Consider the following 12,641-nt stretch of genomic DNA (forward strand, 5'->3'; position numbering starts at 1 on the left):
CATGGTTCGCGGATCTGGTTCATCTTGCGACGGACGGCCCTTTACATCTCAGTCATCTTCCGAACCTCCTTCGGCAAGGGCCGATATTTTTAGATCTGGCGGATCGCTTTTGTCTGGCGGCTTGGCTTATGAAAGGAGACAATTAAGGAAAAAGGGTTATTCTGAGCCTGTCATTTCCACACTGCTTCGGGCACGGCTTACTTATGCTAGAGTGTGGAAGGTGTTTGACTCCTGGTGCGGTGTCTCGAAGATTGCGCCACGCCGGGCTTCTGTAGCTCAAATCCTTATGTTTTTGCAGGATGGCTTGAAGAAGGGTTTGGCTTACAGTTCTCTGAGGGTTCAGGTAGCAGCTCTGGGGTGTTTGAGAGGAAAGGTTGAAGGGTCCTCTCTCGCCTGTCACCCAGACGTAGCACGCTTTTTACGTGGTGTTCGGAACTTGCGTCCTCCGCTGTGGCCTCCTTGCCCATCTTGGAATTTGAACTTGGTTCTCAAAGGCCTCAATGCAGCCCCCTTTGAGCCTCTCAGGCGGACCTGTGTTTCTCGTGGCGATCGTGTCCACTCGTAGGGTCTCTGAGTTGCAAGCTCTTTCATGTAGAGAACCGTTCTTGCGTATTTCGGACTCAGGTGTGTCGTTGCGTACGGTACCTTCTTTCTTACCTAAGGTGGTATCGGCCTTTCATGTAAATCAGACGGTGGAATTGCCTTCCTTCTCGGTGACAGAACTACAGTCTTCTCAAGGGTCAGATTTGAGACGTTTGGATGTTCGTCGAGTGCTCATGCGATATTTAGAAGTTACCAATGATTTTCGACGGTCTGATCATCTGTTTGTCTTGTGGCATGACCCCAGGAAGGGGCTTCAGGCGCCCAAAGTAACTATTGCCCGTTGGTTGAAGGGCTTGATCGCTGCCAAGTACATTGGTGGCGGTAAGGCTGTTCCTGAGGGGCTCAAGGCCCATTCTCTCCGTTCTCAAGCGACTTCGTGGGCAGAAAGTCACCTGGTTTCGAGCCAAGAGATTTGCAGGGCGGCCACTTGGAAGTCGTTGCATACTTTCGCTCGACATTATCGGGTTGATGTTCGAGGGCCGTCACCTACTTCCTTTGGAAGCAGCGTACTTCGAGCAGGACTCTCGGGGTCCCACCCCATTTAAGTCAGCTCGGGTACATCCCAGCAGTCTGGACTGATCCTGGTACGTACAGGGAAAGGAAAATTAGGTTCTTACCTGATAATTTTCGTTCCTGTAGTACCAAGGATCAGTCCAGACGCCCACCCAGTAATGGTGTTTCAGGAGAGTCTGCTCGTAACAGTATCTTTTCCACTCTTTCAGGTATCGATAACTTGATACGGTAAGTGATTATTCATTTCGTTGCCTTTTGGCTTTGTTTGCTTGGTTGGCTCAGTAGTGTCTGAGCGATGTTAATGCTTACTTTTGCAGAGTTTTACTACTTGATCTAGCCAGTGGCCATAGTTAATTTTTGGCTATTTTTGGCGGAAGGATGATCCATTTCTTCTGCTTTGATATCAATTATACTGAAAGATGGCAGGTGGCACACCAGTATATCTAGGGGGTGCTTTCAGTTTTCTCTCTGACTCCATCTGCTGGAGGGGAGGCATAACCCAGCAGTCTGGACTGATCCTTGGTACTACAGGAACGAAAATTATCAGGTAAGAACCTAATTTTCCTTTATACTACTGTTCTTAACCACATTTTCTGGCAACAATTTCCCTAGCTTAATTGTGCAGTCCACTGAAAAATATACTTTCTTAAATATTTTTTAAATCTTCTACCTGTTAGTTTCAGAGTATGTCCCCAAAGTCCTAGTACTTGTTGACTGTAAATAGCTGTCCCCTATTAACCTGTTTCATACTACACTTACCTCAGAATTCATCATTCTGCTATAATTATACGGCATAAAATTTTTTTTACCCTGCCCTAACCCCTCCCCTTTCCTTAATTTAAATGTTAACGTCACGATAACGGCCCATCGCGTGAAGATCATGGTTCACACAAAGGAATTCAGATCCTCTCCACTGTTGGATCCCTCATTAGGGGTGTGCTCAGAAAAAAAAAATTTGTTTCAGATTTTTATGCTATTACCTGGCAGACTGTGACTGTAGAAAGTCATAAAGATATTCTCCTGCCCTTTTTAAGTAAATGCCTTATCCATATTTGCAACATATAGAAGCCTTTATATCTATTAGCCCATACCTCCAACACAGCCTGAAAAATTCTGCATGGGGGATGTTTTACCTTAGAGCACTATTAACAAACCATGCAGTTTATACACAGACTGGTCCTGCTAAGAGAACTCAAAGTGCATTTCTGGTTTACCTTAATTATGTGGGGCGAGATCTCTGCTATTCTGGGGCAAAAGTGTGAAGCTAGCCAGTGAAAATACCCGAGGAAGTAGAATACACAGTAGTTAATAGCTTGGGATTATTCCTCAGGTTGATGCACCATCCTTGCTAGATAGAGGTGGGTAAGAGTGGACTGGAGAAATAATGAGGGATGAGATGCAACTTTAATGAAATATCCTAACATGTTTCTTGTGCAGATCAGTCAGGCTGGTGGACAGGCCGATTGCGAGGAAAGCAAGGACTATTCCCGAATAACTATGTGACCAAGATATGAAACACGTGAAAAGGACTGAGGAAATGAGGATGACCTAATACCAACAGAACTTTGGACTATTTCCTTTGGCAGGCCCTTCCAACTTCCACCTGCCAAAAAAGATTCCGTTTCTCCGAACAACCTTTAATCCTTAGCAGCATCTTCACCGGTGATGTCGTATACATGCCAAAAGTCTTCTTCTGGTGAACTCTCCCAAAGGCAAATCTGCAGGTCTACACCGTGGAAACATGACAAGGGCATAAAAAACACTGAACCAAGAGTTATTTATTCTATTTAAACCTGTTCTGTAGCTGAGTGAATGAACTGTCCAGTCTTTATGTGATTTCTCTGAAGCTCCAAAGTGCTTTAGCAGTCTGGGATCAGGAAGCTCTTAAGGGCTCTATAAGTGCCTTTTCCTGAGCAACAAGATTTTTTTTTTAATTATATGAAGAAAGCCAGTTCTATGCACACTTCCTCCCATGCACGTTATTCAGGGGAATCTCGTACATATGCTGCTATGTGTCACTAAAAGATATAGGAGTTTTCTATTTCGGCAAAAAAAAAAAATACATTGAAGGTATGTGGTGATGCAATGTATTTAATACTGTGTACAGATATAATGGAGCTGGTGTATTGTTTGTCAGAAAGACCTCACAAGGCACTGCAGACAAATTACTGTATCCAATGTACAGTCACCTTCTCTAGGATTTATATGTAGAATATGGCTGGCCCATGTTGATATTAAGTTTAATGTTGTACTTGTTACAGGACACATCTTTGTCTTCAGCTGTACATATATAAAAGCAGATCATATGCCCTAAATATAAAATTCTAATATGGTAGAAATATATATGAATCTATAATGTAGTATTCCACTGTGCTTACTCTTAAGCTAGTTTTATTAGAATATGATGCCGGTACTTAAAATATGCACTTCCTATCCCTTATAAAAACCAGTTTTAATGCTTTAATCCCAATCCCTTTCCTACAATTCAAACATTTGTGGTTTACATTGGAAATATTGTTGGCATTACTTATTACTTCCTGCCCATCCATAAATAAAGCACAGGAAATCCATCATGGACTGGTTTTGTGCAGTGAGAATATCCTGGTTGGCTTTTGTTTTGGTTTTTTTTAAACACAGTATTAAAGTTATGAGGCAGCTTTGTTTCAGTTGGCTGAAGAAAAACCTGTAGCATTATTATTTGCCCAGCTATGTTCTCCTGAATAAGAAAACTTTTTCAACACTGTGCTGTAAGATAGTGTAGGCTCCCCACTCCCATGTGTCCCTCATGCTGAGAAGGGACCACTCAATACCAGGCTTAGTCTTGCAAACTCTGGCATGGATTCTTAGATGGGGTGTGTTGGTAGTAGTAGGATCACCTTCAGGGTCCAAGGTGCTTAACTGGTATAATACTGAAGAGACCCTGCACACAGGTTTTGGTGTTCCAATAATAAAATTCTTTACTGGGAAAATGCATTTTAAGCAAAACAGGTGCAAATTAACAGTCCTTGTAGCAGTTCAACGTTACAGTCACAAACAGAGGGGCTTCTGATCCTTGCTGGCACACAACCCTGGGAATCCCCTTACTCCTTTCTTGGACCTTAGGATCCCTTTAACTGGTGTTGGGCTCCCTGACCCCTTTGGTACCTATTTCTCCAAATGCTTCTTTCTCCTCCCTCCCCTGAACTCTTGGCTCAGAGCATCAGGTGGGCAATTCTCAGCTTTCTCCTCTTTCCTTCTACACAGCAGATACCTCTGGCTAGGCAGCTGACACACACTTCTCACTACGCTTGTGAAGGCGTGTTTCACATAAAGGAACTCGGATCAGGGTCTACTTTCCTCAAGAAAGACAGCCCCAGAGTGAGAGATTTATTCCCTCAGCACAGGGATACTCTCCACTCCACTGTTGGAGCCCTCAGGAACAGCTACATTGGGGGTGTGCTCAGATAAAAAGTTTGTTTCAGATTTTTGGGTCCATTACCTATTTTTGTTCCTTCATAAGAACATAAGATATGCCACACTGGGTCAGACCAAGGATCCATCAAGTCCAGCATCCTGTTTCCAACAGTGGCTAATCCAAGTCACAAGTAGCTGGCAAGTTCCCAAACATTAAATAGATCCCATTTTGGATCAGAAGCTCATTTATTTCCATTTAACACACTTGGGGAAGCAGTCAATCCTATTTTTTGATTCTTAACTTGGGAGTTTCCATCCAAGTTTTATGAAACTTGCAAGCAGCAGGCACATAAGACACCAAGAGTGGCCTGAACACCCCACAGTACCAAAAGAGGGGCAAAAGGCAACAACAGTTTCATCAACTCTCCCAATTCATAGAGAGTGAGGGGAATGGCACCAAGTACAGAAGCATCAACACCCCAAGGCAGGTATAGCCAATTCTGTGCCTCAATAGTCGCACACAGGCATTGTTTACAGGAGATCTACAATGAAGATGCAGGTTATAGATCTGCATGCACTGACTACATTGTATACAAAACTTATCTCATGACAGTTGCTGTGGCTTTCCTGAAAACCCAACTGGGCTTGGGTGGAGAAACACTGGCATAGATTGAGGGGTTTGGCAGCAAGCACAGTGGCATCAAAACCCAAGGCATAGAGGGAAAAGTATAATAGCAAGCACAGTGGAATTAATATCCCAAGGCACAGAATGAGGAATATGTGCCAGAAGAGGAGTGGCATGAACACCCCAGCACCTAGCATGAGGGGTAGGGTAGCAAGGATTATGGCAACAACACTGTAGTACCCTAAACCAAAAAAAAGCAAAAAGGCAGCAAAGGAGGAGCAGCAAGACTGACAACAGTAACCCAAGGCATCCAAAGAAGGGCAGGGGAGGAGAGAACCTTTTCCTTTTGAAATCTTTCTTTGTTCTTGGAGCCAAAACCTCCAATGGAATTGAGAGCGAAAGGGTAGCAAGAGTGGGCTGGGCAGCCTAGGCGAGTGAGGCAACACCACAACAGGATGCTGAATCAGGGCAGCAGGAGCAGGTCAGGCAGTGGTAGCAATAACCTAGCAGAGCGCTGAACAAAAAGAAAGGCCAAATATAAGGCGAAGGCCATGCCACAGCAGCAAGAGTCTACCAAAACACCTCTGTATATCTCAATGTGTGACTATAATTTTATAATGAGATATAAAAGAGGCGTTTGGAGCATCTGAAGCGGCGGTTGAATAGATGCGGATAGCGTTGAATGTTTAAATGTAGCAGTGAAGGTTTAGCTGTACAGCTGACTTTAAAAAGCACAAGACACAAAATAAAATGTTCACAAGAATTTATTTCACATAAAATACTAAAAAAAAAAAATCAAGGGTAGGAAGGAGGTTGGTTCATGATTACAATCCATAGCATTCTGTGTACAAGGCCACGGAGGCATGTTGCAGAAGGTGTATGAAACCTTCCTCATCCTACACTATTAATTTTATACATAAGTGGGGTATGCAAAGGTGTTTTGATAGATATATTTGACCTCACCAACAGCAGGACTTTATTGTAAATTGACAGCAGCAAGAGTGACATTTGGTACTGTGGCCAAAAAGTGTGGGTATGGGTTTGATGTAGTTGAACTTGCAGTCCTCCTGCCACGTGCATGGAAATTCAGGAACACCCAGCAGAAAGTTGAGCTTAAGAAAGATTGATGTTTACACCAACTCTGCTCCCATCTATGAGTAATGTGGACTCATGCTATTGCCTGCCATTGAGAATACCAATTTTCTAGGCATGCTAGTTAATAGGAAAGGAAATGCTGGATGATCTTGGTGAGGTCCAGTCCGATTGTTGCCTTGTGTGCCCAATATGCTAACAGGTCTATGTCCCTGCCCTTGATGGACTCTCCCAACGTAGCACATCAATGCAAATCATGGAAGGGTTCCTTTTGCTGTGAGAGGGGGAGAATAGTAGTCTCTGTTGCCTATTATTAAAGCTGTGGTCTAGAGAACCTCTTATATGATGGCCATGGGGGAGGCAGATAAAAGTGATGAAAGCATTCAGGGAGACTGCAGCTGCTGACAAGACTGCCTACTCTTTCCTGCACTGCATCCCCACTGTCTCTCTGCCTCTACCATTCTTGAACCCTAGCCACCAGCTTCTCCTTGTACTAAGTCAAATTGTTGGATTGGTGGGGCATACTCTTTTTCACCCATGGGTCACATAAGGTGGCCAGCATGGTGAGGGATTGAGTCAACACGTCTGCTGCCAATTCCTGGTCCTGCTGGAAACCCTGTAATTTCCCCTCCCGCATAGGGATTATGGAAGATGGCAGCACCCAGGGAGGCTGTTGAATAAGGATACCATGAAGCATCTGCAAAGTGCTTTAGCACTTGTATCACCTGCATCAGGTGTAACCAATCCTGATGGGCCAGGGCACAACTCCCAATAACTGTGGGATCCACAGACAGCTTGTGAAGGGGTGGCTGTTGCTCCACTAATCCCGCTGTCATCAGATAAGTATAATGGCACCTGTCACATCCATCCTGAATAAACTGATGCACAGGTGCCTCTACTACTTCCTGCTTCTCTTGGAACTGCTGCCTGCCTTCATGCTCTGGCTAAAATGCCCCACCGTATCAGGACACAGCTGCTACAGCTGCTGCATCTGCTCACAGGCACACATGTAGAGCATAGGGATCATTCACCTACTAAATGCTGTTCTGAATGGAACTTTTGAATTTAGGGCTAAGACATGAAGCAGCTATTTAAATCCCACCTTCTCAACCACCTATGGGGGCTGGTCAGATATGGCAATCATTTCCCCACCTGCACAGATGATTTAAAATTCCAATATACATCCTCTCACTTGTTCATACGTACAAACGCAGGCACACGCACAACCATTTTAAAATTAACATTCCTAAATGCAATGATGCCGATTCATTCAGCAGCCACAAACAGACTAAAGAACTTATACAATGCGCTGCTTGAAATACTGGTGCTAACACATAACACATTGCGCCAGCAACTGCTAATTAATTGCATTTTATTGTGACAGCATCTCCATGCCTTCAAAATAGCACCAACACTAAATTTGAGGCAGCAATGCATTATATAAGGTCATTAGCAAATGGTTTTTTACTCAGCAGCACCAAGGTCTTTTCTTCCTATTTTTTTAACAAATATAAATTTAGTCACATTGCCCAAGCACTGTTGAATTTGTAACTTTTTAGTGAACTATTGCTATTTTTGGTTTCCTTTACACTTCCCTTCTGTTTTTGTTCTGAGTCCTCAAATGTTTGCCCAAGAAAACTTTTTAATGAAAAAATGCACAGAATTAGGCTATTTCATAGAGCATGCCCTCTTTCATTGTAATATTTCTATATATCGTTACTTGCAGGAGAGTTTCAAAGCAAAACAGCTTTTTTTGTTTGTTTATTAGCACAACCATTCAGAACATTTGATTACATTTTTGTACACTACCTTGGGCAGGTTTGGCTTGGGAAGACCGTATATAAATAAGAAATGAAATACAGAAAAAGCTTGCCTATGATACAGTTTAGCTCCAACTGAACATGCTACATTTTCTAGTTTTGGCTGCTCTGTAACACACTCATACACCAACAGAATAACCCATACAACTCACAGCTCCAACATCCTCTTCCAAACTAGTTAGGATCAGGCCTGGCATGAGACAGTCATGCAATTACAGGGGCAGCCGCATGAACAGTCAGTTTATGGAGGTGACGGTGGAGAACCAGAAGCTACCCAGCTGCAGTGATCCAAAATGTAAAAAAGTTTGCTACACATACCCCTTTTCCCCATCTTATTGCAGGCATAGGGTACCTCTGAGCAACAAAATTGCACTGACCGCAGGGTCAACTAATGCTATTTTTAAATGTCAGCAGGTGGGGATTTTGGGGCCATGGATGGCTAAAGGTGGGTTCAGAGGTAGGGTGTGTGTCACTTTTTAAAATCTGGATCAGTGCCAGCCTTTAGACAGGGTGTGCTGGGCACATCATCTAGCATACAGTGGTTGAAAGCATCAAATGCTGGAGGTAATGTCAAGAATTATGAGTAAATATGAAACATGAGTCAAAACACCAGAGTGACATCTGTGCAGGGCAGGAGTGTTTCTGTACCATGAAATTGCCTAAAGCCAAACTGATGTTGGTCAAGTATGGAATTATAGTGAAAGCTGTTTTACAATGATGATTCAATGATTTTGGCTAAAGATGGGAGGAAGAAGATGGGAGCCAATTATTGAAGTCTGATAGATTTTTGCACTTGGTTTATTTTAGGATTAATCTCATGAAGGATCATTCCAGCAGGCATGGGATGGTACCATTTGAAAGGGAAATATTCAAGTTGAGGAAATAGCCTGTAATGTGGTGATTGAACCTAACTTGATAAGGGCACTGGGACAAGGATTCAAAAGGACAGGAGGCAGAAGATAGATTTTCAATGATGTGAAGAATTTCAGGTTGTGAGACATTTAAAGGATGTGATAAAATAGAATCACAAAGGAAAAGACACAAAAAACTGAAGTTTTAGACCTAAAGAAAACAGCAATTAAGTTGGAGAGTTCTTGCATAGAGGGCATGGTAAGAAGGCTGCAGTTTTTGAAGGGGGGGGGGGAGTAATACTAGTCATTTACCGAAAGACTGTTAGCGTGAGTCTTATGCCATTTATATGATCAGATTAGCTCACACTTCAGGGATTGAAAATGGTGTTAAAGTATGGGGATTTGTCTGCAACAAATGGTATGCACTTTCAAGGGGGCTCTCATTAATCTTCCCAATTATGCTATGCCATGTCATCTAAGTTAGTAATGGTAATATTGGCCAGCAGGGGTTAGACTTCTTGTTTGAAAATATTAGAGTCACTATGCCCATGCAGGAGGGTAGGGGAGGAAAGGAAGGTGAAGATAAGGTCAGAGCAAGGTACCTAGAAAGTTACTGGACTATTTGGCATAGGGGAGAAGATGATTAGTAAAGATTATATCAAGGGTATGCCCCACTTTTTTTCTGGATACAAGGACAGCTTATAGTCAACAGGGAGGAGGCTGGTCAATGTGAAGTCTCCAAGGCCAATGGTTCTGGTATTATCCAATAGTGTAAAACTTAGTAGTTCGATAAGGAGGAAACAATTATGTGATAAAATTTCAGGGGGACAATAAATCAGAAAAATCATAAAAGCATGGGATAGAAGTAACAGCTTCAGGGGCAAAGTTCCCTAAAGTAAATTTAATACTGCCACTGACATCATGTGACCTGTATCCACTGACCCGAGGTAATGCAGACCCATCTCTGATAAGACAGATGAGCAGCTGTCTCTTGAATTTAAGATCAGTTCCTTAAAAAAACCCCTAGAGTCCTCCCAAACCTTAGCCATCTTTTCCAGCTTTTCTGCAACCAAGGTCCCTTTAAAAGAAAAAAAAAAACCACTCTCAAAAGTTAGAATCTTACTCTACAACCAGCAAAATAGCTGCTAGAATGGAGACCATACCCCTCACTACATAAAAAAGCAGCATGGACCAAGTATGCTGGGCCAGGCTCAAAGTAGGAAATCCCTTCCATAAACCTCCCCATCAATACCAGAAACCACCTCCAGTATCTGAGAGAAATATAACTCATACATTGCATAACAGTGCAAGCAGCAATCTGAAGCATCATGCTAAAGGGTTTGAAGGCTGCCTGCAAGACAGGAAGATCAAGGCTCTCTTGTACATCAGTTAAGGGCATGCTACCTTCTACTGGTACAGCAGTCTTCTTAAATAAGGGGAAACCAATGCATCCACCTTTGGGAACTTAAGCCTCTCCCACTCCTAAAGTACCAGGGGCCACATTTTAAGAAATGTGCCGCAGCAGAGATCCTCATCAGGTCAATTAAAAACTTCATTGGCTTAGGCAGAGGAAGATTGAGGGTTTTTTCCTCTATTTATAGGCATCAGAAATTACACACTTGTACATATTAGTACAAACAAGGAAGAGAATTCAAGTGTACATTATACACATTAAAAAAGGTGATAAAGGTTGTTTGCGTTCTGAATTTCCAGACCATCTAGGGTGTTCCAATGAGACAGTGGAGCCTTTTTTTTTTTATATACCGTTATTCGGTAGAGCCATCATAACTGTTTACAAATCTGCAATCATCATCCAACATATGCAATTATCTTACAATCAAATGGAGTTAACATAGTTGGGAACAGTAGGGTTTTGTGAACAATCAACATTTTCTTAGTCGTTGAATAACAGAATATTGCGGTGAACATTTTCAAAGAACTTAACGGATCAAGGGAGTGAGCAGGGAGGGGTAGAAAAGGAGGATACATCAGGAGAGCATATCCCCCACCCTAAAGAATACAGCTTTACTATAAAGTATATAAGAACCTTAAACTTGTTTCCTGTTATTTTTAGGTCAGGCCTGATTTTTACAGATTACACATGCTTACAGTGCTTGGAGTGTTTTTAAAATTCTGATAAAATGTCTATGAAAGGTTGCCATAGTTGTCCTACTATGGCTTGTTTAGGCTTTGACATGGTTTTCAAACATCAAAGAAGTCTAATAATTGAATCTCTCTTTTGCAATGGCCCACATGCAGCAGTGCTGGGCTTGTTCAGATGTGAAATATGGTTTTCTTGGACATTAACCCAGAGAAGCCTTAGAAGTGTAGATGCCATTGTCTGCGGGGCATGGCCAGGTGATGACATGAACACACCCAGAGGAATGCACTGGAATTTCACAGTATATTCTTGTATCACCTCCAGGACCCATTGCTCCAAGGTGATCTCAACCTATTTCTGATAGGGAAGGGGAAAAAAAAGCAGGCATCCTCAAAAGGTGGGCTCACAAACCTTCAGTAGGAAGCTTAGGAGGATCCACCCCCCTTGGGCTGTCTGGCATAAGAGGACTGAGACCTACCAAAAGGCAGAGTCCTTTGAAATGGCAACCCTCTGTAGGGACAAAAAAAAAAAAAAAGGTCATCAGCAGGGTTCCAAACCTCATACCAGAGGAGCATTGCAACTATGGGAGCAGAGATTCACCCCACTTACTGGCCAATTTCTCCAACTCACTTGTAAAAAATCTTTCTGCCAGTATGCCTGCTTGATGTTTGAAGTCATTATCTGTGGAACACAAGCAGGCATACTGGCAGAAAGATTTTTTACAAGGGGCTACCCTTACAATGTGGTGTACAAGGCATACAAAAGAGCATGGCATTCTCCCCGTGCAGCCCTGTTGAATTATAAAACCCGAGAACCTGTAACCTCTGACATCTGTGTGCTCACCCATACAGACAAATCTTATCTCATAATGCAAAGTATTCAAAGACATTGGCACATTCTCCAATTACACCCGATTTTTGCAGAACCACCCCTGTTTGCATACCAGCGGAGTAAAAATCTACGAGATCAAATCGTACATGCATCTGTTACCCAATGTACTAATACCGGACTTTCAGGCAACCATACCTGCTGTGGCAAATGTGACATGTGTTCTATCACAATAGAGGGATCCTCCTGGCAACATCCGCGAACCGGTCACATATATTACAAAAGATCAATCACTACCTGTGACTCCTCATGGGTGGTGTACCTCATCCAATGCCCCTGTCAACTTTTTTCGTTGGACGCACCCGAAGAAAAATTAAAACACGGCTGTTTGAACATCGTAGCCGGCTTAACACAGTCAATTTGGAGGCGCCCATGGTAAATCACTGCACCCAGTTGGGACACAGTTTTGACCAGCTCCGATGGACGATTCTTGAACAGATAGTCCCCTCCATGTGGGTTGGGGGGTATGATCAACATTTAAACGTTCGGGAACAATGGTGGATTTACACCCTCATGGCACAATCCCCATTTGGCCTCAACGATTCTGTCGAGTGGTCTTCCCTCATTTAGTGTTTCTGACACGTCATGTCAGCTGCTCTGACGTTACTATCTATCGTCTCCGCCCACCGTGGTAGGTATATAACCACCTGAGGTAAGATGGCGGATCCTGCTGCCCGAATACATTTGCAGCCTAGTAGCGGACCTGGTTGGCAGTATTGGGAACCGTAGGTATCAAGTAGCCATGGTTTGCGTCG

The 12,641-nt window shown here is 43.0% G+C and overlaps 1 protein-coding gene across 2 annotated transcripts in view; it reads left to right on the forward strand.

The window, feature by feature from the left end:
• The window catches only part of MYO1E (myosin IE), a 416,393-nt gene extending 412,707 nt beyond the window's left edge, over nucleotides 1-3,686 (forward strand). For both annotated transcript variants that reach the window (XM_029574567.1, XM_029574568.1), the window contains exon 28: nucleotides 2,554-3,686. In XM_029574567.1, coding sequence (XP_029430427.1) covers nucleotides 2,554-2,630 — 77 coding nt within the window. In that variant the 3' untranslated portion in view covers nucleotides 2,631-3,686. The remainder of the gene's footprint in view (nucleotides 1-2,553) is intronic.
• Nucleotides 3,687-12,641: the final 8,955 nt, after the last annotated feature.

The sequence above is a fragment of the Rhinatrema bivittatum genome, chromosome 13 (genome assembly GCF_901001135.1).
Source record: "Rhinatrema bivittatum chromosome 13, aRhiBiv1.1, whole genome shotgun sequence".
In the NCBI taxonomy this organism is placed as follows: domain Eukaryota; kingdom Metazoa; phylum Chordata; class Amphibia; order Gymnophiona; family Rhinatrematidae; genus Rhinatrema; species Rhinatrema bivittatum.